We start from the raw sequence: 25,064 nt of genomic DNA, 5'->3' as shown, positions 1-25,064 counted from the left end.
TTTTAGTTGTCTTTTAATGCCCATGGTAGCTGGAGCCAGTGAGATCAGGCCAGCCTGCTCTACATGGAGCACTGCTTGGGAATGACAGCACTTTTGAGGGTGGGAAAACACTTTATTCCGGCTCCAGTTGGAAGCAGCTGTTAACGGTGCATGACCAAGCCTGTGAGTTATTTCTAGCAAAAATTCTCCCGGCCTTGAAAATGGCTGGACAGCCTGCCAGAGTCCAGGGAAAGTCTGCACAGAGCCAGCGGACAGGGAGAGGACACATCCTCCGGGCTCGTCCTCGGGAGAGCCTTGTGCGGATACAAAATTGGCATCCGCATTTGCAAAAACATTCCATGGAGACCCCCGGATAGCCACAGATTTGCAGGGCTCTAGCACTCAGCTCTGACTGCAACGGGAGCGAGAATGTCTCTGCTCCATTAACTGAATGTTTTATGAGCTATTCACTGCTACCCTCACTCTTCTCCAATCAGGATTTGGTTTGACGAGGGGTCATCCTAGCATGGTCAGGCAGCTGGATTTCCCTTCGTTCCGCTGCCTTTCCACTGGCACAAACACGCTGTGATATCTGTTTATCAGATAGCCTTTAGGAAAGGGGGAGCGCCGGGGCAAACGCTGAGACATCATATGGGCAGAAATCTCTGCCCCAACACACAGCCAGTCCAGTGCGCTGGGGATCTACAGAGATGCCAAACCTGGGGCTCTTACCTGTCTGGCTTGCTGTCCAGGGAGCAATAGATGGAAGGAAGAAAAGACAAACGCTGGGGTTAGAATGGAGTGTGAACCCACATGACATACATGGAAAGGAGACACCAAGGCGAGATTCCCAGCTCAAAGCAGCTCCGAACAGACAGGGAGAGGGGACTTCTGCCCCTCTGCCCCCAGCGTGTTCAGACATTTCAAACCCAGTGGGGATAAAGCAAAGGCACAGCTGGCAGGGTTGTGATGGATGCCCAAGAACATCCCAAGGGCATGGGCAGAAATCTCCAGGCAGATGGAAGAGCACAGCCTGGCTGGCAGAGCCTGCATGCTGAGTGCCCCTGCGACCAGTGTCCCTACGTGACTTGTGCTGGCACGGTCACAGTTCTCTCCCCTGTCTTGGCTTGCTTTCTTCCTCTCTCCCAGTCCTTTTTTTCTGTCCATTCCCACTCCCGTCCCCCCACCCGGCACTCTTCATATGGCCGGGCCAGGCTGGGTTCTCCCGTAGCTCAGCCCAGGGCCCTAGGAGTGGACTTGCAAAGGTCGGGCTAGCAGGCTGCTGCTGGGACGCGCTGCTGTGGGGTCTGCTGCAGCATTTGGGAAGGCGGGTGGCTTTCAAGGAGCGTCTCACACCCATGCGATGCATCCCCGCCGCTCCTCCTCTCCTCCCTTCTGCGCATCTGCACCCGCCGCTGGGGAAGCAGGAAGCACCCCAGAGGCCTCTATTTACCCACATGCCAGAATGGCTGTGGGCATCAGCAGAGCCTTTCTCCCTCCCTCCCTCCCTCCCCTCCCCGCAGTCTGTGCATCTCAGCGCAGCAGAGAGAGTAGCTAGAATGGCCTGATGCGGGTACATTTCTCCCCCAGGAACTGTGCTGTGATCTGCCAACCTCAGTTCAGAGAGGCCACTTAGTGCCACAGGGACATAGTTTTGTTGACTATGGACCTGGGCTGGATTTGGAGATCTCTGCATCCCATGAGTAGCCCCGAGACACCCAGTCCCTCCCCACTGCCCGGCGTCTCCTCTCCCCACTGCTTTGCTTTGTAGCTCTGACCAGGGGCGGACACGGCGCTTGCCAAGCCCTGCAGCTGAAGGTAGCAAGAGAGGGCACTGATGTAGGCAAAGGGCCGCCCTTACTTTTTGTAAAGCAGGATGGCAATGACAATGCAGATAATGAACACCACGGCCAGGACTGGCCCGATGACCCATATTAAGCCTTCCTCTCCATCGACGATGGGCTGCGGGTCGGGGTTGTCCAGCTGGATCGGGTCGGAGAAAGGACTAGCTGCGAATGTCTGGAAAACACCAAGCACAGTCATCCAGGTTCAGACAAAGGTCTGGGGATGGGAACAGCCGCATCTTCATTCCCGAAGAGAAGCTCTGGCAAGGGAGAGAGACCCAAGAAGACACTTCCTCTATGAGCAACTTTTCCCCCGGCTGTCCGAGAGAGGGGTTCCCATGAAGGCCCTGATTGGCTCAGCCAAGGTCCATCTAGTCCCATATCTGGTCTCCAAGCACCTGGTGCCTGAGAACCTGTTGCACCCATGCATCACCAACGGCCTCCCCTGCCCTCCACCTCCTCACCTCACCCGCTGGATTCGGCTCTCGGCCGGGAGAATGTTGAAACGGGGGGGTGAGGGCGGGAAGGAGGAGAGGTGGGATTAATGCTCTGACACCCAATGGCCTGGCAACTCCCCCTCCCCCCAACTAAGAACAAACGAATAAACAGAGTTTTTCTCTCCTTCCCCCTCCGCAGCCTAAGCTGTGCTCCTCGTGTGGAATAATGGACACGCTCCACCTCCCACTTCTGGAGGAGTGCTGCACGTTCTGCTGGGGGTCTGGCCGGTTGGAAAATGCTGCCACACGTAAGTGCACCCAGCCCAGCTCCCAGCCCACGGAATTGCCCGCCGTACACACCACAGAACGACGTGGAGCTTTACAAATGTTACGAGTCCTGCCCTCCTCACGAGGGGGCGTTATCGCTCCTGCTTCGCAGATGCGGAAGCAAAGGCACCGAGTGGTGACGTGGCAGGATGACAACTCATGGGTGGGCAGCAGGCAGCTGGGTGCTCACTCCCTCAGAACAAGCAGCCTGCCCTGGAATTCCACCTGCCCCATGGCATTCGAGAAAAGGGCTGGTTCTGTCCACAGACACTGAGGATGGCTGCTTTTCTTTCACTCCACTGCTAGTGACTCGACAGCACCAGGTCCTTAAAGCAGAAATTACCACAAGCAGGAGTAATCCGATTGGGAAATCTGGTCCCAAGTGTGTCAGCCTAATCCTTTAATATTAAATGGACAACTAAATATTTATTCCCACCCTCCCGCCTCTTTAAAAGTGCAGCTGCAATAACTTCTCGCTGCAATTCCACAGGGGGGATTTAATGCCACCAGGTATTAGACTGTTTCTTATTTTGCAGCAGGAAATAGTCAGGTGACTATTAAAGCAATTGTTCTCCTTGGGTGACGTCGGAATAGCGAGCCCGCTACCTTTCGAAATAACGGGCTAGCTATTTTGGGATACGCCGATATCCTGAAATAGAGTGACAGTGCAGACGTACCCCTGGGGTCAAGCCTAGGGCTGTGCAAGGCCACTGAAATGCCCCCAGCTCTCTCCTGCTCTACCAGTAGCATCCCAAATGTTTGTAGGGGCGGGGCCGAAATGAGCGACACTTGGAATCATAGAATACTAGGACTGGAAGGGACCTTGAGAGGTCATAGGATCCAGCCCCCTGCCCTCATGGCAGGACCAAATACTGTCTAGACCATCCCTGTTGGACATTTATCTAACCTCCTCTTAAATATCTCCAGAGATGGAGATTCCACAACCTCCCTGGGCAATTTATTCCAGTGTTTAACTACCCTGACAGTTAGGAACTTTTTCCTAATGTCCAACGTAAACCTCCCTTGCTGCAGTTTAAGCCCATTGCTTCTTGTTCTATCCTCAGAGGCCAAGATGAACAAGTTTTCTCCCTCCTCTTTATGACACCCTTTTAGATATCTGAAAACTGCTATCATGTCCCCCCTCAATCTTCTCTTTTCTAAACTAAACAAACCCAATTCTTTCAGCCTTCCTTCACAGGTCCTGTTCTCTAGACCTTTAATCATTCTCGTTGCTCTTCTCTGGACCCTCTCCAATTTCTCCATGTCTTTCTTGAAATGCGGTGCCCAGAACTGGACACAATACTGCAACTGAGGCCTAACCAGCACAGAGTAGAGCGGAAGAATGACTTTTCGTGTCTTGCTCACAACACAACTGTTTATGCAGCCCAGAAACATGTTTGCTTTCTTTGCAACAGCATCACACTGCTGACTCATATTCAACTTGTGCTCCACTATAACCCCTAGATCCCTTTCTGCCGTACTCCTTCCCAGACAGTCGCTTCCCATTCTGTATGGGTATGTCTACACTACCCCGCTAGTTCGAACTAGCGGGGTAATGTATGCATACCGCACTTGCTAATGAAGCCCGGGATTTGAATTTCCCGGGCTTCATTAGCATAAGCGGGGAGCCGCCATTTTTAAATCCCCGCTGCTTCGAACCCGTGCAGCGCGGCTACACTGGGCTCGAACTAGGTAGTTCGGACTAGGGTGCCTATTCCGAACTACCGGTACACCTCGTTTCACGAGGAGTAACGATAGTTCGGAATAGGAACCTAGTCCGAACTACCTAGTTCGAGCCCCGTGTAGCCGCGCTGCACGGGGTTCGAAGCAGCGGGGATTTAAAAATGGCGGCTCCCCGCTTATGCTAATGAAGCCCGGGAAATTCAAATCCCGGGCTTCATTAGCAAGTGCAGTATGCATACATTACCCCGCTAGTTCGAACTAGCGGGGTAGTGTAGACATACCCCTCGTGTGAAACTGATTGTTCCTTTCTAAGTGGAGCACTTTGCATTTGTCTTTATTAAACTTCATACTTACTTTATTAAACTTGGGCACTTACCGCTTCCAAGTCCCGCAGCGCCGCCAGAACAAAGATGACGTATTTGTGGCCCGGCTCCAGGGCTTTGTTTTCGAAGTTGTCGTAGTGTTTCATGTCCCCCAGGATGAAGTGAGAGGGCAGCGTGCGGAAATGGGCAGCAATGTATGGCTTGGGGAAGTCCAGCTGCCGGGAATGACGGAGGCTCCGGCGCTGGAGCCTGGAGATGTCCTGAATCAGCTGGAAAACAATGAAAGCAGTGCTTGAGCCCTACCTGCCGCGGTGCACAAAGAGCAGGAGGAAAGGCAGGAGAAACGAACACATCAGCGTCAGATGTTCCACGAGCTGAGGTGGGAGGGGGGACATTTGCCCTGCCCGCTCTGTTTGCTCAGGGTGGCTCTCTCCAAGAAAGGGGTCAGCACGGTAGCATGTGTCACCCAGTCGGGTGAAGCCATGTCCTCTGTCTGCCGCAGAGCCTCTCCTTGCGATTAGAGCATAGCTGACCGAGCGCTCACCTCCTCCAGGTCCATCTCCTCGGGGTTGCTCACGGGGTTCACAAACTGGCCCCCCCTCGATTTCCTTAAAGGCACCACCACGATGTAGCAAGCCCTGAGAGGCAGGAAGGAAAAGAGAAGATGGAAGGAATCTCGCACGGCTCCTTTGGCCCAGTCCCCAGAGCTGAGATACCCCAGGACATGAGTCGTTCTACCTGGCATTTCTTGTTCTCTTTGGAAGCAGCCCGGCTGGCTGCAGATGGGAAAGCACCTGGCAGTGCACTGGGGATAGTCGTTATGGTCTCACGGCACCCCCCTCCCAGCCCTGCCACTCGCAGGCTGCAGCCTCCCACCTGCTCAGGCAGATGCCCTGCATCCCTGACATTCTCCATCACAGGTGTGTGACTGGAGATCGGCCGCGTCCTCCTCTCCCTGTGGTTGCCCACCCGCCCTCTGTGCCTCAACAGGGTCTGCCAGCTCCCAGCCGTGATTCCACATCCAACCGTTTTCCTCCCTCGAGCCGCAGCGACGCTCGGGCGCCTCTCATGGCTCGCGCTACAGCAGAAGCCTTGGCTTTGGCCTTGGGATCCCAGTCAGGGGTCACCAGTCCCCTCAGACCCACTCCCTCATGTCCTTGTGGATTGGGAAGGGAGAGCCAAAGGCTGTGTCTAGACTACATGCCTCTGTCGGCAGAGGCATGTAGATTAGACACATAGGCAAAGGCAAATGAAGCCGCGATTTAAATGATCGCAGTTTCATTTACATTTACATGGCTGATCAGCTGTTTGTCTGCTCAGCGCGCTAGTCTGGACGCTCCCCTGCTGACATCAAAGCCCTTTGTCGGCAGCCCCGTTATTCCTCATGGAATGAGGTTTACCGGGGCTGCCGACAAAGGGCTTTGATGTCAACAGGGGGAACGTCCAGACTAGCGCGCGAGCCGACAAACAGCTGATCAGCTGTTTGTCGGCTCAGCTCGGCAGCCATGTAAATGTAAATGAAGCCGCGATCATTGAAATCGCGGCTTTATTTGCCTTTGCCAAAAAAACAAATCTACATGCCTCTGCCAACAGAACCATGTAGTTTAGACATACCCAAAGACAGTTGTTTGCTTTCAGGCACAAGCCTGGGGTGAACCACTAGCCAGTTGCCACCCTGGTACCAGGGCACATCCCCATGGGTCCTGCCTTCCCAGGCTGGCCTGCCTTTGAACCCCTCATCTGACCCCTCTCGTGGCTCCCGAGCAAGGGCAGAGGCAGCACAGCAGACTTGTGGGGGCTGGTCCGCCCCACTCTGGGGGCAAGTTGCTTGCTCGCAGTTCCTACCAATGACCAGGCCGTCAGTATCATTTGTGCCCCTGCTATTAGCTCAGAATCCCTGCCGGGATCAGGGCCCAGGCGGGGTCATCACTGCGCTGTAGCGTGCCTGGCCCCCAGGCCGTTTACAAGCCAAGGCGGGAGGTTTCCCAAAGCAGAGATGCCTGTCATCCCTTCCCCCCACAGACAAGGATGGATTCTGACCCCCCCTCGGGCAGACAAGGCCCGGAGCAGCGACTTGCCCCAGGATGTCTGTCTGCCTGGGCCACGAATCCACCCCAGGTCTCACGAGCCCCAGGCCAATGCCACCTCCCCTCAGAGCGCACATGGGCGTACGGTGCAGAGAGGAGAATCGAATGGGCCGGGGGCCCCCTGCCAGATGAAGGAGGCTGTGTAATGACACCGGCCCTTCCCCAGAGAGCTCGCCAGGTGGAATGTGGGTCGACAAGAGCCACTGCCAAGTCTCTGCGGGCTGTTGGCTGGTCTGTGGGGAATGGGCCTGCTCCCAGTGGGTCACTATGGGGGTAGCCTCAGTGGGCAAGCCCTGGGCTAAAGGGCCCTGGAGGCTGAGGATCTGTCAGTCCAGGAAGGCCACTCCTCCTCACAAAGCTTGAGGCAACCCTGGCAGGAAAGCTAGTAGGGGGGATGCTGGCTCTGCCGCTGCTTATGCTCATTTTGCGGGCGCTGTGCCCAGTGCATTCTGACCTGCCACCCCCACGTTCACTGCAGTAACAGGAACCTACTGGACAGGCTCCGAGCTCTTCATGTCCGGCAGGATCACCACCACGTTGCCGTCGGCGTCGGCCTTGTGAGTCACTTCTGGCCGCTTGGTCAGCACGTCAGGGGCCGTCTGGGCCGCCACGGTCTGCTGCAGGTCGCCCATGCTGTTGCCCCGGTTCGTCAGGACAAAGTTGTAGAACGTGTTGGGCTTCAGGCTGGTGATGAGCCTTTTGGTGGTGTGGACGTCCACGTCGATGTTCAGCTCGTTGTACTGGATCTGAGCAAGGCCAGGACACCCACAGAAGTCAGCCCACGCCACAGCCGCCTGCCCTCCTGGAGGCCCATTGAGGCAGGAGACCGCACGCAACAACGCCCCTCTGGTTTTCTACAGCACCCTCCTCTGGGGGGTCCCGCAGCCCTTCACGGGCATAGGAGGAAGCCTCAGGGCTTCCCTGGAAAGCAGCAGACCCTTCTTAGGAAGAAAGTGAGGTAGAAGCTGCTCAAGTGACTTGGCCCAGGCCAGAGTGACGCAGTAGCAGAGCAGGGAATGAAACCAGTTCTCAACCCTGCCCCATCCACGAGATGCTACTCCCCGGCTACGGCTCAGGAGTCCCCGCTCTTTAGCCTCCATTCGCGAGCATCTGGAGCACACGGCCCCCTGCCCTCCAGCCAGAAACCGAATCCCAACTCTGCTCTCAACGCAGCTGCCTCCCAGGACAGGTTTGAGGGCAGGCAGAGGAGGCCGAATTCCGTAAAGAGCCCCCCGCTGGTCCAGGCCACGATAGTGGAGACGAGCTCTTGGCAGTCATGCTTCCCCGAGGGAGCAGCCGGGAGCTGCTGAACCCTGAGCAGGGGACGTGCGTCCGTCCAGGAGCGCCCAAGGAGCCAGGCTCCGGGGAGGGGTTAATATCCCTGCTGCCCTACAGCCCCCAGAGGCCGGCCCCACTTGCCTTGTAAGGGATGCGAGAGTTGTAGTTCTCAGGGAACTCCCAGCTCAAGAGGACAGATGTCTTTGTCACCATCTTCACCTTGAAATTTTTGGGTAAAACTGCAGGGAAACAGTGCAGAGGGAGGGAGAAGGAAAGAAGAGGGTGGGGGAGAGAGTGGAGGAGCTATCAGACACTGACAGCAGGGGGCTGGCTGTACTGACACAGGGAACAGAAGGGCCTGCTCCCTCTTCCACACTCTGCTTGGGTTTTGCCAGAGTCCCATATCCAAAGCCCCTTCCCATGCCCGACCCTAGCCTAACCCAGGGGGAGGGTCTCTGCCCAAAGACCCCTGAAATGCTGGGTGCCTGAGCAGCTCCTTCGGAGAACAAGGCTCTGGATGTCTGAGCATGCTCGGCCGAGGGCGAGCCCCTGCCGGGTTTGCGTTTGGCATCTGGCTGCGTGGCGGCTTGCGAAAGCTAAAGAAAAGGCTCATCCCACCTGTGAGAGAGGCTGGCCTGCCCCGGTGGCCAGTCAGGAGGGCGCCTGGACTTAACTTGGAAGGAAGCAGTAAAAGGGACTTACCTGGCGAAGGCAGAGAGACCAAGCACTTTGCATTTACTCACCAGCCCGTCCTAGGCTGGCTGGAGCACCCCGGCTCTCTGCCTCCAGGTGCCAGCCCCGGTTACAAGGAGAGAGAGGAGAAACCGGTAAGTCCTACCTTGATCCAGTAGGAACGTCCGATACTGGACAGTCGGGCTGTACGGCCCGGGCCCTTTACTGGTGTGAGCCCGGATTTTAACGTCGTAGGCGGTGTTGGGTTTGAGGCCGTTGAGCGTGTATGAGTTCTCAAGGGAGGGGGACAGGTCTTTTTCCAAGGGGTTGCCGGGGGAACCAGCTTCCCGATAGGCCACAGTGTACTTGACAATGGCTCCGTTCCTCTCGGCCAGCACGGGGGGCAGCCAGCTGAACTGGACTGACATGGAGGTGATGTTGCTCGCCTCAAGGATTTGGGGGTAACCTTTGGGGATGTCTTCGGGGATGGTTAACTCCTGCACAGCCTCCTCCCCAAAGCCAGCCCGGCTTTTCACAGCCAGCTTGAAAAGGTAAGTGGCGCCTTTGTGGATGTTGGTGGCGATGTACTTATCCTCCTGGACCGTGAACTCCAAGGTGGATAGGGGGTCGATGTCCTGGCGACCGAACTGGAGCCGGTAGCCCATGACCTGGCCCTCGGCTTCCAAGGGAGGCTCCCATTTCACCAGGAGAGAATTCTCCTGAGTCTGATGCACGGACAGGATGGGCTTCCCTGGAACTGGGAGAGAACAGAAGAGAAGAGACGAGCTCAGTCCTGCACCAGCTTTTCTCCTCACACAGGGGCACTGGAAATGGGGAAGCTGGGTGAAGGGGCCAGAGGGCAGAGCTGTCTAACACAGCAGGCCTGGCTTCCCTGGGCTCAGCTGCTCACTTGCTGAGTGACTTGCCCAAGGCCACCTGAACCAAGACTTCTGAGAGGCCACTGATTTTGGGGTGCCCTGTTAAAGACATTTTCAGGCCAGGCACCCTCAGCTCTCACTGACTCCCAGTTGCCCTGTAAATCAGGCCCCCAGTGTCTTGAGCTGGGTTCCCAAAATAAATGGCCACTGTCAAAAGCATCTATCTAGGCCTCCCTGGGCCTGTGTCTGACAAGGGAGTGTTAGGGTTTGCACACCTTACAGGAAGCCTTGTGAAGGTGAAGGGGTTAATATTCCAACAGCACTTAGAGCCATGGATGCCAAGCACTGGATGGACCACCCTGCTCTCCCAGGAGATGTGACTAGGTAACTCCAGCCTGAGAACTTCCCCAAAGTAATTCCTAAAACAGGTCTCTTCAGAAAACATCCCCTCTTGATTTGAAAGCTGTCAGGAATGATGAATTCTTCCCAACCCTGGGGAAAACTGTTCCAGTCGTTAATTACGCACCCTTAAAATTTACACCTTGTTTTCAGTCTGGATTTGCCAGGTTTCAGTTTAGGAAAGGAAACATACTATTGAAGTGCTAAGCTCTACTCCAGAAACAGGCTTAGACATACCATTCTGATACTTTAACCCCACTCCCTCCAAAATCTTCTGCCGCAAGATCCCATGGTGAGTTCAGACCCCAGGATACAGCCTCTGGTTGTGATCACCAGACATGACTGCCTCTCAGAGATGGGAAGAAGGAACCCAGGAGTCCTGTCTCCCAGCCACCTGCTATAGCCACTAGACAGCACTGCCCATGCAGAAAAACAGGGCAGGGACAGACGGGAGCAGACTGCAAAGCACAGCATGGCTGAAGGTGACATAATGAAGAAGGGGAAAGCAGAGTTTCTGGGCAGCCTGGGGTCCCAAGCAGCAGGCACGAGGACAACTGAAGTGAGTTTGGCAACCGCCTGATCACCCAGCTGGGAAAAGGAAGATGGGGGTAAATGGGGACTGGAAACAGACCCCAGGATATGGGGGAAGAGGAGGAGAGGCGAGTCCGTCTACACAGTTCAGTTTTTCCCTTCTTAGACCACAGGGACAGCATTCTGAGCCAGCTCCCTCTGCAATCTGCGGGAGTTTGGTGATGCCCCTGCCTAACGAGCCCTGTCCCTGCCTGAATGCTCAATGAGCTAATGGCCAGGGTTTGATTACATATGCAGGCCCCGGGGGTTACTGGAGCCCTTGGGAGGAGGGAGAGGGGGAGGGGGAGAGCAGGGCATTAATTCCGGCAGCTCATGCGTCGTTTACACTCACTCCACTCTATTAAAGATCTAATTTCCTTCTCTCTCCTGGTTGAGGAAAGTGGAAGGAGAAGGCAGGAGGGAAGGAAACGGGGGTCTGGGAGAAACACAAACCAGCTCAGAAGTCTGGCTGGGGGCATGCAGGTGAAGGACAGGACAGGGCAGTATGGGAAGCGTGTGTGTGTATACATACACGCAGAGACCCTGGTAGCACCCGAGGACACCAGGGAAGCTTGCTTGGTTGGAAGCAAAAGCCCCAACATGTGAACACCCTGGAACAAATGTTTTATTCATTTCAAATAACTGGAGAATGGCTGGTGAATGCTGCTGGGAAAACCTCCTTTGGAAACACTTAAACACAATGTTATTACAGAGAAAAACAATGCCATTATCTTTATGTCTCCGTTTTTATCACAAACATTACTATAATCAGCCAAGCCTAGAAATATTACATTTGCACCACAAATATAATTTGGAGGGGGGCGGGGAAGGAAAGGGGGAAAAAGTGTTTTATTTTGCAATTGGGTTGGATGTGAAAGGAGAAAATTGGATATATTACAGTATTTAAATTCAGCCCCTATCCCTGAATGATAAAGAAAGAAATCTCTCCTCTCGGAAGGTGTATTGACTCAATAGTGGAAAGAGATAAGAGCGTTTCAGAGCTATTTGAAAGATTTTTTTTTTAAATAGCTATTTCAAGTTGGGGGAAATTGAGTTTTGGGAAATAGCTGCTGTGCTGGGAAAAAACACATCTTGGTGACTGATGCACCTATGCCGCAAATTCTAATGGGAGAGATGAGGAAGAATGACAAGACAGAGGGGATGAGTGACACAGGACAAGGGGGAAGGCTGCAGAAAAGAAAACAAAAAGGGAAGAGAGATGAGTGAAAGCGAGAGAGAGAGTGAGGGAGAAAGGCAAAGAGGCAGGAAAGAACGGAAAGGCGGAATCGAGGCAGAGTGAAAGGATAAAGAGAAGAAATGCTAGGAAGGGGTGTGCCAGGTGGGACTGAAATGACGCTGGAAGGAGTGAGGTGCAGATGCCAGCTGGTTTCCTGTTGGCATCTGAATGAAGTTTGATTAAATATCTGGGGGATTTGTGCCACATGGGTTTGTCCTCTTAAGCACTGGGACCATCTCCAGCTGGGCAAGAAAGGCTGCATTAAAGGGGAAGGTGCCAATGCTCCAACCCCAGTGCTCACTGGGGAAGGATGCATGGAAAGGGCGCTACGAGACAGGCTGCTGTCCTTTCCAGTGCAGACCAGGATGCCAGATTCCTGGCTGTGCCGCTCCCTGGGCTGCGGCTCTGCCTTGGCGCTGGTGCCGTGGGGGTGCCCAGGCTGATCACGCCACATTTGAGCAGGGGCCTTTGGCCGCCGGAGTGGCAGCTCGCCACATGTTCAGGGGCGCGTGATCTCAGCCCTGCGCTGCGAAGAAAAGGAAGGGGAAGAAAATGCAGCAAGAAAAGAGAGACGAAGGAAATGGAGAGGGGAGAAAACCACTGCCGGGAGTGACGGCGAGGACATGGAGCGCGGGGAGCAATAAGAGCGGAGGGAGAGACAGAGATAAATGTGATCCCTCGGCCGGGCCTGAGACGCGCCGGGAAGGTGGGTTTCAAAGGTCAATTGTGGTCTGGGTGCTGCAGTTTACCCCTCCCCACATTAAAGCTTTCGGTTGCTGCAGAGCGGAGGGGAGCTGCCCAGCGGAGGAGGCACTGCGGCAGCGCTGCCCACGGGATGCCTTTGTTTCCCAGTGCAGCAGCGAGGGTCAGGGGAACGACGAGAGCCCTGCTCCCGCAGGGGCTTCGGTCTTTCCTCTGCTCCGGCCCTGCATCCTCGCCGCGACCCCATTGCTTTGTGCTGCGCCCGTGAGCAGCTCTGCCACAAGGAATAAGTCAAAGGGACGAAGGAATTGTGGTTTGGGAGGGCGGCTGTCAGAGCCTGGGCCCTGGCGATCAGCCTAGCAAAGGTCACTGCTGTCTGTTCTGCCTTCCCCGGCGCTAAGAGCGGAGGGCCTCAGCAGACCCCTCTGCTGTTTGCCAGTCTCCATTCACTGCGTGGGCTGCCCAGCCTGGCGCCCAGCAGCTGCTCGCTGCACGGTTGTGCGGAGGATCCCAGTTGGGGTCCATTTCCCTAAGTGTGGGAGCACTTCGGACACTGGATCCCCAGTGCTGGGGCAGTAGCGACAGGCCTGGTCAGTGCACAGAAGATGATCCCTCTGGTCAGCAGGACCCCCCTTCCAGGCTGGAAGCAGAGCTCCAGGGAGCATCAGCGGAGATGACCCTCGAGGCTCTGAGGACCGCTGGCCTCCCAGTCAGCCCACAGCACACTCCAGTGTTGTGCCAGGAAAGGGTTTAGGGACTTTTAGATCAACACCTGTTGATCTTGTATGAGACAGGAGAGGACTTTCCCTTCCCAGCTTGTGCCCCTGGCTACCGTTCCCCCTCCTCCCCGTACTGGGGTGTTCCAGCCTCTCCTCGCCTTCTCAGCTGACAATAGTTTCCATCCCACAGCACTTGCCACTAGAACATTTTCTGGCCTTTGCTTTCAGACCCTCGTGGCTGGCTGGCTCGGGTCCCAAGCGGGAGGGGACGTTCTGAACTCCAGACGAGCCCGGCGATGCTACAGAGCTATCTCCTTCCTAACTTACTGGCTTCCATGCTGCCGCCAGGCTGGCTCTGACCTCTGGCCCGTTCTCCACTGGGAGAGAGCTGTTGATCTCGTAGGCAGAGTGGAAAGGTGACCCACATCCCTCGGGCTCCAGGCTTTCCTCCCACTAAACGTTACTCAAGTACCCCCACCCTGGGGCATCAGCAGGCCCTACAGTCTCCCCTGTTCCCAGCCCAGAAGTCTACACCACTCCTCCAGCATGGTACAAGCTGGACTGGATTAAAGCTTCCCTTTAGCAGCAGGGTGGTTTGAGGGGGTGGGAGTCCTTAGCTGTACTGGGGGTGGGGCATCTCCGGTATAGGAGCTTGGGAGGTGTAATGCGTTGGGCGGGAGGATGGGGAGTTCTCTGGCTTAGAGGACCAGGGAGTGTCAGACTCTGGGAATCCTCCGCTTAGCTGGTGGGAGGTCCTCAGGGGCCGGGGCCAGGGCATGGTGAGCGGAGGGGTCTCCGCAGTACTGGGGCAGAAGGCTGTCCACGGGGGACCAGGCTGCCAGCGTTGGACTGGAGAAATCGCTCCTCTCCTAATGACGTCGGGAGATGTGACGTGCTGCACAGGCAGGAAAGCGTTTCTCCAGTTCTGGGCCGGCCGGTGGCAGTGGGCAGGGCGAAGAGCTCCAAAGGGCAGGGCTGGGGAGGGGAGAGCGTCTCACCTGCACCCTTGGTCGTGACCAGTTTGGGTTTGCTGCGGGCGCCGTCCCCCTTCATGGTGTAGGCCGCCACTGTGATGGAGTAGGAGGTCTCGGGCTGGAGCCCAGCAATGATCATTTCCTGTTTGCAAGATCCCAAAGAGAGAAAGAGGTTTGGCTTTGGTTTGAAACCCACAGCTTGTTCTCTTGCAGGAGCGTCAGCCCTCTCGGCATGCGGGAACGTTCACCAACACTGAAAACGCAAGGCAGCGCTGGGAAAAACACGGAGATGGGGTGGAGGGAAGCTCTTCGCTAGGAAACAACCGCCCCAGCTGGGATCAGAGTGGGCCTCCGCAGGGACCTGGATGAAACGCATGCTCTCAAATCCCCCTGAACGCAGCCCCTATCTCAACACAAACCGGTTCAGCCATCAACACACGGCCGGGCTCTTCAAAGCTTCCCGCTCTCCCACACAGTCTCAGAGGAGGGCTCCGTGGCTTCAAGGAGATTAAACTCCCTCCCCCACACCCACCGGGAAGAGAGGGTTTTTTCTATAAATCGCCTTCCATAACAGTTAAGGGATTGCTTTAATGCTAACTGCTTGGCGACATTTGCTGCCTGCACGCTGGCATGCTGTGCTACTTTCCCAACACACTCCCCATTCTCTATCGCTCTCACCACACCTGGCTCCCAAGAGCTTTGGTTATAAAGCTGGACTCTTGGCAGTCAAGTATTCTGTCCTTCAAAGACTGTTATAACAGGAACGCCCGTGTTAAATCAAACAGGATAGGGACATGCACGACAGGGTTTCCCCCAGAGCCCTGCATGGGAGGGGGAAGGGAACCTTTCATGTGTTTGATCTCCCTTCCTCTCCAAAGTCGAGGCCCCAGGCTAGCACGTGGGAAAAGTTGACTGCTCCTAAGAACATCTGTACTGCCCAAAGCGGGGCAGGTAGTGAGAGAGTGGACCTTAAAAACAACATGCTGCTGCGGAGGAGGGATGGCTCAGTGGTTGGGGCCCTAGCTTATGACTTAGGGCCCTACTGAATTAACGGCCATGAAAATCGTGTCATGAACTGCTGAAATCTCATCTCCCACTGTGAAATCTGGTCTATTGTGTGCTTTCCCCCATGCTATTTGGATTTCATGGGAGACCAGCATTTCTCCAGTTGCGGGTTCTAACCCAAAAGGGGATTGGAGGGGGGAGGGGGAGGTCGCAAGATTATTTTAGGCAGAGAATCCTCTTATTGAGAACTGTATTTCGGTATTGCCTTCAGAGCTGGGCGGCTGGAGAGCAGCCACTGTTGGGCGGGCTCAGCTCTGACGGCAAAGCCCTGTCAGCAGCAGTGTGGAAGTAAGGGTGACAATACCATACGATGCCACCCTTCCTTCTGCCTTGCTGTTGGTGGTGGCTTTGCCTGCAGAGCTGGGCTCCCTGTCAGCAGCCACCACTCTCCTGCTGCCCAGCTCTGAAGGCAGCGCTGCCGCAAGCAGCAGTGCAGAAGTAAGGGTAGCCACGCCTTTACCCCCCTACAAGAGCTTTATTGCAGTGTAGATGTACCTCTAGGGTCTGTCTACACTGCAGCTGGGAATGTGCTTCCCAGCTCGGGGAGATAGGCCCGTGGTAACTTGGCTCCAGTGCTTGTGCCAAAAACAGCCATGTAGCCAGAGTTAGCATGGGCAGCAGCTTATGTTAGCTGAGCAGAATCCCACCAGGACCCCTGGGGCTTTTCTCGGGAGGGGAGTCCATACTACCCCTCGTTACACCCGAGCACAGCTAGCATGGCTGTCTAGTGATAGACGTACCCTTAATGTAGACATACCCTACATCTGCACTGCAGTTATAAACTGTGGCTGCTGCTTGCCAGCTGACCCAGGCTTGCAGGGCTCAGGCTAGGGGACATTTAACTCTGGTACAGATGTTTGAGCTGGGGGTGCAACCAAGTTTTGGTGTCCTCCCACCGTGCAGAGTCCCACAGTCTGGGCTCCAGCCTGAGCTCAATCATCTACAGCACAATTAAACAGCCCCGTGGCCTGAGCCAGCTGGCACACGCCAGCCACGGGTTTTTAACGGCAGCGGAGACAGACCCTGTGTTCCCCATCTGTACAAGGAGAGAAAGAGCAACACCCTGCCTCATGGGGGCGTGGTCAGGATAAATGCCTTCCAGGCTGTGACGCTCTCATGAGAAGTGCTGGATGAGAGCCACGCAGTCTTATCAGAAATCAAGATCTCAGCCTTAGTGCCTTTATTCTAGTAGCCGAATTCTCAGTCCCGGCTAGCCCAAGTGAGGAACGCCTTCCCCATGATGTTGTGGCTACAGTCGCTGTCAAAATCCCATCGGCATTCAAACGGCAGGAGTAAATGGCCATGCGAGGTGTGTCTAGCACCACAGCTGGAAGCAAGTACCCTAGCCCAGAAGCACAGACTCACGCCAGCTCCGCTGGAGCCAGTGCATCCACTAAGGACCAAGGGATCGGGTGGGCAAACTCTACCCTTGCTGTGAGGAATGCTCCCAAGTTGGATTTAAGGTCCAGCCACTTGTGAGTCGCTAGGGCTACGTGAGTGCTTTGCACCAGTGAACAGCTGGGAACCTCAGCTTTCTAATGGCACCAAGTACTCACATTCAAGTCCAGATGGTTTAGCAGCTTTTGCACTATTAGCCTCTTCCCGGACCAGGTCCAGATATAGTTGCAGATCTTGCACCCAGCAGCCCATCTTTAAACATGAAGCTTGCTTAGCCCGGTCCCACTTCAATGTCCAAATTGCTTCCACTGTTGAGAAGCAGCTGACTCGGCTTTCCCTAAGAGCTCGGGGGGGAACCTTGCGGTATCGCCACGTACTGGGGCACTGTGAAGCGTACAGATCGGGGTGCGGAACGATGCATAGGAACAGCGTAACAGGCTTGAAAATAGACAGACTAGCACTGAGGAAAAAGGAAGGGACAATGTCACACCACAAATGTAGAGGGTGCAAGGGACAGGACAGAACCAGGACCAGGCAGGAAGCATTTTACTTACATATTCAGCAGTGTCATCTGTTTCCCACTGAGCAGAGAACAAGAGAGGATTTGCAAGTGAGATCACAAAAGGGAGAAGAGGGGAGAGAGCGAGCGAGCATGAGGAAGAAGTCCCCAGGCAAGTGGCTACTGAAGGTTGGAGGTTACTGGGCCAAGGTGAAGGAAGAAGCAGAAGGGGAGAGGTTAGTAGATTCTGTAGCCCACTCGGCTTGGTTTAAAGGAATGGAGCCCAGACTTGAGCCTCCCAGAAATGGGAAGGACAGAGCCTACTTATCCCCGTGTCAGGAGAACGGTTCACACTCTTCCTCAACCGCTACAGGCCGGAAACGGGAATGAACCGAAAATGGCAAGGCCCTCGTTTGCCAGCACGCTGGGTCTCATCTGTGATGTATTTGAGAGTTTGTCTGTCTGTGGGCAAGTGAGCGAGTCTGTCTGTCTGTTTGGTCAACAACTCCCCCCAACGGTACGAGCTAGGACCACCAAATTCGGCACACAGCTTCCTCTTATAACTTAAAGCAAGGTCAGGGTTTGGTTATGGGGGAATGAAGCTCTCCCCTATGCATACAGGGATGCATAAAACCATAGAGAAAAAAGGAATCATCAGGCAGGTGAAAGCCCGTCCAACACTGCCCCAGCCCGGAGCCTTCCACCCCCAGATGCCCTTTAGGGTGGGGGAAGGCTGAAACTCTCCCTCCGCCCCCGATTCGTACGGAGACATTGCTGCCTGTTCCCCTTCGTCAGGGAGGGGAAAGAGCCCTGGCTGCTCCATTCCTCACTCCATTCCTCACTATGCACCCCTCCCCCGGCTGTGGCTGCCGGAGCTGCAGTGGCCATGAAGCTGCATGGTGCTTTTCACCTGGCCCCAAGCTGCTGCGGTGGGAGGGGGCTGGGGTTGTCCTCTCTCCCTGGGGCAGCCTGCATCCTGAACCCCCTCTCCCCAGCCCAGAGCAATGATTGAAATGAAGAAAAACAACGATTAATTGGGTTAAGGGCCCGGGCAACTCCAGGTCAATCTTTTATAACCGAAACACCTTCCCCACCAAGCTCCATGGGCGAGGAACAGCGGCAAAAAGTCCTCACCTGGGCATCCGCCAACATGACGTCCTTGATCTGGGGCAACCCCTTGGCCTCGCCATTCTCCATGCGCACGTAGTGGACCTGATAGCCACGGATCTGCCCGTGCTGGCGGTTCTGGACTGGAGAACGCCAGAACACTTGGATGGCCGTTGAGTTCAGAACTTCCACCTCCACTTTACGAGGTGGGGCACTGGGCACTGTGGGGAGGGAGAGAGAAGGGAGTGCAGGCATTATGAGTTAGCGCCGGATGCCCATCCGAGTTGCAAGGAGCAGGCACATACTCCATCTAGAGCCTTGCAAGCGGGCTGAGAGTCAGACTTGGGGAAGGCCACCACATCTGCCATGGGCTTTCAGGCTCTGTGGGGTGAGCAGGCAGTGTCTGGACCACTGCAGCATAGCTCTGTGGGCTGCACGCATGAAGCTCGATCTTCCCTCCATGAACGCCTTGTTCAGGCCTGCCTGCCTGGCAGGAGCTATACCGTTCTGGGGCAAGCCTGATTTCTGAGGAGCTAGCCATGGAAAACACTGGCTCTGTTGGTTTCACGCACGGGGGAGAACTGAACCAGCCCGTTCAAGCCCTCCTCTCGCTGGCATTTAAATGCATCTGGTATTCAGCAGCAGCAAACTGACCTCAGGGCATGGAACAGAACTGGGAGGGAAAGGGAATTTGGCACAAACAGGTTAGGGAAGCCTGGCCAGGACAACACTGCAGCTCTGTCTCCCAGGCGTGCCAGAATAGGGGGGCGGTCGGGATGCAGGGCCAGGGGCTATGGCCCTCAAACCTTTACCGGCTGTAAGAGCAAGGGACAGTGAGGGAGTGGTGAGGATTGAGTGGGGGCATGACCTTGAGGGAAGGGGTGGTGCAGAGGCAGGCCTCAGGGGTGGGTTAGCCGGGCAGCCGTATTAACCCCCGCAGCAACGGCCAGCAGCGCCCTTCCCCCCGCGGCCACAGGGCCCAGCACAGTTAGGTGCAGCCTGCCCTGGGCGGCCCCGGGCTGCGCGCCATCGGCGGTGGCTGGGCTGACTGGGCAGCGCATGCGCCGTGCGTCCACCCACGGGCCCCGGGGGTGGGCCCGCACATGCGCCGTGCGCCCGGAGGCAGGACCGTGCGCCCCAGGGGTGGTGCCGCGTGCCTGGGGCCAGGGGCGCCAAAATGACTCGGGCTGGGCCTGGTGGTGGCTATAGGGCTGGACCTCAGAGAAAGGAAATGGCCTCAGGAGATGGCACCAAGAGGTGAGGCCATGGTTTGGGCACCTGAGGCCTCCCCATTTTCGGGTGCTTCTGCAGTTCCTGCTGTCTCCTATTGCTCTAAGCAAGGTATTACTTCCATCAGTGGGTATTGTGTTAGGATACACGCAGAGGGACAGGCAAATGGGAGAGCTGATAAAAAGGCCTGCAATGGAAAAGAACATTGGACGTGGGTCCTTCTTTGCTTCTTTGTGATGGAGGAAGAAAGTCCAGAAAGGTTTTGTTGGTTTTTAGATTGTTTCCCCTTTTGTGTGTGCTTTCGTTTACCTAAGAACTAACAGTTAAATCAAGTCCTTTCTGTTCTTGCTTAAGATCTCCTCAGAAGAACCAGAGAACTGGAATACAAGCACTCTCCGTTCTTACATGGAGGGGCTGCGGTGTTAATCCTTCAACAAAAAGCTCCTTTCTCCTGTTTCTTAGGTTTTTGAATTAAATTTGTCTTAACAAGGATGGGAGGAAAGGAGCCCTCTCATATTTTTAAGTACGTCCGGCTACAAATCTTGTCCACTCGCAACGTCTCAGATTCTATGTTCTGTGAGGTCATAATTCAGCTAGCTCTTCAGCCTGCCCTAGAACTCCCTGGGGAAAGCAGTGTGGACAAGACCGGAATGCTTGGTTATTTAAAAAGAAAATAGATAAATAAAGCAGGAAAAGAAAGCCACAGAAAGCCTGATTTTCAGAGGGGCTGATCAGAGCCATGTTTGTGGCAAGATGGGTGAGGAAATGTGGGGTGTGGAGCCAGGAGGACTCTGCAGGGCTTCTTTGTGCATCAAAAAGCAGCAACAAAAGGGACCCAAAAATCCAGCGTCTTTTCCTTTGCAGGGAAGTCTCCTCAGTCAGGTATTTGTGGGGGGCTCAGGAGGAAAGGAGACCAAAAAGAGATGGAATTACCATCTTCATCTGTTCGGATGACGATTGGCGAGCTCTCTGGGCCCGGCCCCACCTCCGTGTGCGCCACCACGGTGATGCGATATTCTGTCCACTTTTCCAGCTGTTCCAGGAGGATCTGATTGGTGGTTGGGGGGATATCATTCACCTCCTTATGGTCCGTGTCCTCAGAGTCCAGAGCTCGATAATGGACGCTGTATCCAGCCAGGACACCATTTTGGCTCTCGGCCGGCGGAGGCCGCCAACTTACCAGAATGGCGGTGGATCTGGTGCTGACGCATTTTATGTCTTGAGGGGGGGCAGACGGTTCTATGAGGGGGAAAATTCAGGGGGGAAGGGAAGAAGGGGAAAAAACAAAAGATGGGAAAGATAAAAAAAATAAAAGAAAATGGTAACAAAAAGTCTAAAATAAAACGTACAAAAAATTTGGTTTAGGAAGATAAATTAAAAAGAAGAGAGGGTTGTTTTTGTTTTTGTTTTTAAATAAAGGCAATAGAAATGAAACGGGCATTGGAACATAAATGTTACAAAGCAAAGGAATAAAACACAGAGCGGGCTAGCACAGGATTTCCTGCATTTTCAGCTATGGGTAGCTAAAACTGAGCAACCAGCCCTTCCCTTCCCTCCTTGGATGGGGCAACTTTTATCTCCTGTTTTTAAAGATGTTGTGCGAACTTCGGTACAACTCAAAGCAAGTTATGCTTCTGATGAGCTGGCAAAGTTGCATGAAGCCAAAGATTTTTAACTTGGCTTCCTAACACCAAGATTTGCAGAAAGCACTGACTGGGGATCTGATTTTCAAAGATATTTAGATATCTAAGGCCTTGTCTACACTTAACTCAGAGATCGGTGCTGCAGGGATTGATCTCCTGAGGATCCATTTAGCAGGTTTGGTGAAGATGCACTCAATTGACGGCTGATTGTGCTCCGATTGACTCTGGTACTGCACTGGAGAGAGAGGAGTCGACGGGAGATTTCTCCCATCAACTCCCTGCAGTGGAGATGTCGCGGTAACTCAAACTTAATATCTGAGTTCGACATTGCCCCCTAGTATAGATCTGCTTTCGATAATCTTGCTAAGCACCCATCTGCATCTTTAGGCCAGGTCTACACTGAAATTAAGTGCCTCCTAGGTGCTCCATTAGGCACCTACCTGAATCTAAATACCTTTGCAAATCTGACCCTAGGAGCTTGGATTTCCAGAGGGCGCGTTCTTGGCACTTTCTGAAAAACAAAATGTGTCTCTGGTTGGAAAATCAGAGCCCTAAAGCCATAGTTAGGCACCTCAATTTGACAAAACTCACCTTAAATTCCCTGTGCCCGTGTGTTATCATCTATAAACCCAATAAGGGCTCGTGATGCACATGCGGGCATGGGCTGGTAAATTTGCAAATCAAGGCTGTCAATGTGCTCTAAGCTAATAAACCACACCTCACTACATAGATTTTCAGCCCCTGATTGAAGTGTGCTTGCAAAACTCCAGAGGCCAGTTAGGATGAATACATATACCCTGGTTACCATGTGAAGGGGGGGGGGCTATCATTTGTGTAGTGCCTTCCCTTCACTTTGCTTGGATAGTGAAAAGAGACTGATCAGTTTCACTTCTGTGCATACAGTTCCGTTTCCTTTCTAGGTTTCAGGTACTGTTGTGTTTGCATTGCAAACTTTACAGTATATGGGAGTTTAAAAAATGCTGATTTTCACATATTTGTTAATTTAATATAAACTCTTCTAATAAGATTAGGTTTTGTCAGATCTTTTTTCTTTCCTGCACCGAAAACCTTAAGTTTGGGCCTAAACTGCCTTCATAGAGCTCCTTTAACAAAACAATTAATGTTTTCCCCAGTTCACTCCTTTGCATCGATAAAAGGAGATTTCTAGGCAGTGACCAGGCAAAGTTCTAGTCCTAACGGTGATGATCTCCAGTACCTGGCTAGCCACGCCAAATAATAGAAAACATGTCAAACAAACAACCAAAGAAATAAACTTGAAACCAAAAATAAATCAATCCATTAATTTTAAAACGAAAGATCTCTTGAAAAGGAAATCATAATAATAAAATAATATTGACTTATAAAATAAATCCTTCCAGAGCGCTCCCAGTCTGTTTACCTACCTTCCAAGCTTCAACTGCTAACTTATAAGACTTTCTTACGAGAGCACAAGAAAAACTCAGCTACAAGGCCAGACCAAGCTCCTGGTGGGTTTCTGAAAACTATTCGCTTTTAGATTTGCCTTTCCTAACAACTACTAGCTCTTCTACACTGGCTAGTCTCCCCCTTCCCCGGCGACCTTGCTGTGGCAGCAGTGACAGACTATCAGCCTGTGATCTCTCTTGTTTCTGACAGTCACCAGCACACAGACTGGTGATCGTGCGGCCAGATTCCCCGTAACTGACTCTTCTCTCCCTGGCCTGACCACTCAAGATGACGAAGGACAGCAAGCTGCTGTGCTGCCCCGGTCTGTGTCTTAGAGGCATCAAAGTCTCTCTGTCATACAGAACTGGAAGACTAAACAGCCTCAGGTGACTCCAGCTACTTGTGCTTTGCACCCAACAGGGCAGCCCCAAGGTGGGGTCAAAAACTGCCTCCACTCCTGCAAACCCAGTTGAAGCCACAAGGGCTGCGAAACCCACTGCAGAGAGGGTCTGACCGGACCTACCCTTTCTGTCCTGAGCCTAAGGCTCCTGACATTCCTAACGAAAGCCCCCATAGGCAGGGCACGGAGCTGGGCCCTGCACTGTTTCCATCAGCGGCGGCGGTGCTTGGCACTGTCTCACTCACCCTCTAAGCTCCAGCATGAGGACCTGTCGCATGTCCCCAGAGCAAGACCTCCTGCCAGGATCATTTGTAGCACTCTCTCAGGTTAAAGGGGAGGCAGGGGTGGGGCCCACCTGTGCCCCACACCGCTCTCAACTGACCGCAGCACCCAGATGAAAACACCCACCACGTGCTGGCCATGCTGGAGGTACGCCCTTGGGAGTTCATGGCACAGTGAGTTTCCTTCACAATCCAGCCCAACCTGCGTGGGAATGGGGGGAGGTCTGTGCACGTGCAACGCACACGACATGTGTTCCACTTGGCCCAGAGAGCTGTGTGCAGCGGACAAAGCAGCGCCCAGAGCCCACTCCGTGGGCTGGGATCCACCTCTCTACCAAATGTCTTGACTACACAGGGGACTGCCACGCAGCAGGGAGCCCGCTGCGAAGCATGGAACTCGGTGTGCCCACGGATCTCGCTCTCAGCAAGCAAAAGCCTTTTGAGAACTGCTCCCCCACCCGTTCCTCCCCTGGGGCTGCAGGCGTCCCAGGGTGCGTGGGAGCATGGAAGGCTGCACAGAGACAGGGTGGACTGTATTTGTGAATCAGCTTGAGACCAGCCAGTACTCACCTCAGCTGCATCTTTTACAGGCTTTAAGTTGACTGTCCAAGCCACAAGAATGACCCTTACTGACCTCCTAGGACACAACGTGTTTAACCCTTTAGGTACCGTAGACTTTAGATCATTTTAGTTTCACTCAGAGTCTCTTTGGGGTGAAGAATCAGAGCAACTGACTGGGGAAACATCGCCCTTAGGAAGGAGCAGAGAGGTTAAAACCTCTCCGTTTCCTTTATTACCCATCCCCCACGTCCCCTCACCCCTGCCGCTCTTGTCAGGTGACACCTGCTTTCTACACCAGGAGAAATTTTTGAATAAGGAGGTATTAAGAAACTCTAAGGGCTTCACAGCTAGCTTAGAAAGGGTGACATTGTCTTAGGCCTCCAAGCGTTTGATTTGTTATTTTCCAATCTCTGTCTCTGGTACTTGAAGAGTTAAAACCCAGCTACTTCAAGAAGAAAAAGATACTTTACCTTTAGTTTAATGGATTTTACTTTGGTTATGATGCTCGGGAGAGCCACCCTGACAGGAGATGTAGAGGGGGCTGTGCAGGGGATGCATGCAGGGAGGGGCGGCGGGCCATGCATGCATGTTTGTGACAGCTGAGACCAGTGGGAAAAAAGCCACACAGAACACCACAGCAGGTGGCTGGGGTGGGGGAAAGCTTTGATGTGGCAGAGACAAGATGAGAAACTGCCCAGGCAGCAAGGAGGGAGGGGGAGGGGGGGCGCTGGGAGCTGGCTTCACCAGGGTGAGGGCATGCAGAGAGAGAGAGAGAGAGAGCGTGAGAGAGACAGGAAGGGAGGCAGGCAGGCAGATGGATGGATGGAGAGAAAAAGAGAGCCATGGAGCAGGCCAGGAAGGAGCTGAGCGGAAAAGGAGCTGCAGAGGTAAGACACAAAAGCCTGCCCGAGCCAGAAGGTCTGTGAGCCGAAGGATGCCACCCAGACCGGGGAGAATTGACTTGCTCATCCAGCAGCCGGCCAGGGAAAAACGTTTCACCGCTGTACAAAATGCTGAAAGCTCCCCAGCTGAGGTTCTTAAGAGCATGAAATTCATGAAGCTGACGGCTATCCCTCTACAGAGCAATGGAACAAACCTCGCCTTCTCCTGGGCAACTGCCAGGATAGAAAGATCCCCAGAGAAGTCCCTGCTCCCCTCCCCACGGATCTCCTCTCTTTTTTTGGGAAACCTCCCACATCGCTAGGCCCTACAGCCATTCCCTCACCCCTTCCCTGTGATGCCCAACCCGTCTGGACTGCTTGTATCCACAGAAAAGCCCAGTTTCCAAATCCTCCCCCCACCCAGCCCCATGAACGAAAAGCTCTGGTAAAACAGAAGCAGAGTGT

General features: G+C 54.1%; 1 protein-coding gene across 16 annotated transcripts in view; it reads right to left on the bottom strand.

The window, feature by feature from the left end:
- Positions 1-25,064, bottom strand: part of PTPRS (protein tyrosine phosphatase receptor type S) — a 276,924-nt gene that overhangs the window by 36,086 nt on the left and 215,774 nt on the right. For 12 of the 16 annotated variants that reach the window (XM_075903067.2, XM_075903072.2, XM_075903074.2 and 9 more), the window contains 10 exons: positions 20,342-20,647; positions 18,206-18,399; positions 17,127-17,153; positions 14,134-14,251; positions 8,797-9,387; positions 8,100-8,197; positions 7,173-7,426; positions 5,138-5,231; positions 4,647-4,862; positions 1,841-1,998 (listed from right to left, as the gene is read on the bottom strand). In XM_075903067.2, coding sequence (XP_075759182.2) covers positions 1,841-1,998; positions 4,647-4,862; positions 5,138-5,231; positions 7,173-7,426; positions 8,100-8,197; positions 8,797-9,387; positions 14,134-14,251; positions 17,127-17,153; positions 18,206-18,399; positions 20,342-20,647 — 2,056 coding nt within the window. The remainder of the gene's footprint in view (positions 1-1,840; positions 1,999-4,646; positions 4,863-5,137; positions 5,232-7,172; positions 7,427-8,099; positions 8,198-8,796; positions 9,388-14,133; positions 14,252-17,126; positions 17,154-18,205; positions 18,400-20,341; positions 20,648-25,064) is intronic. The other 4 variants (XM_075903075.2, XM_075903082.2, XM_075903080.2 and 1 more) reach the window with 2 other exon arrangements.

This window comes from Pelodiscus sinensis, chromosome 32 (assembly GCF_052426305.1).
Source record: "Pelodiscus sinensis isolate ZL-2025 chromosome 32, ASM5242630v1, whole genome shotgun sequence".
Classification (NCBI taxonomy): domain Eukaryota; kingdom Metazoa; phylum Chordata; order Testudines; family Trionychidae; genus Pelodiscus; species Pelodiscus sinensis.
Note: the sequence above shows the minus strand (reverse complement) of the source record. Positions and strands in the feature narration are given on the sequence as shown.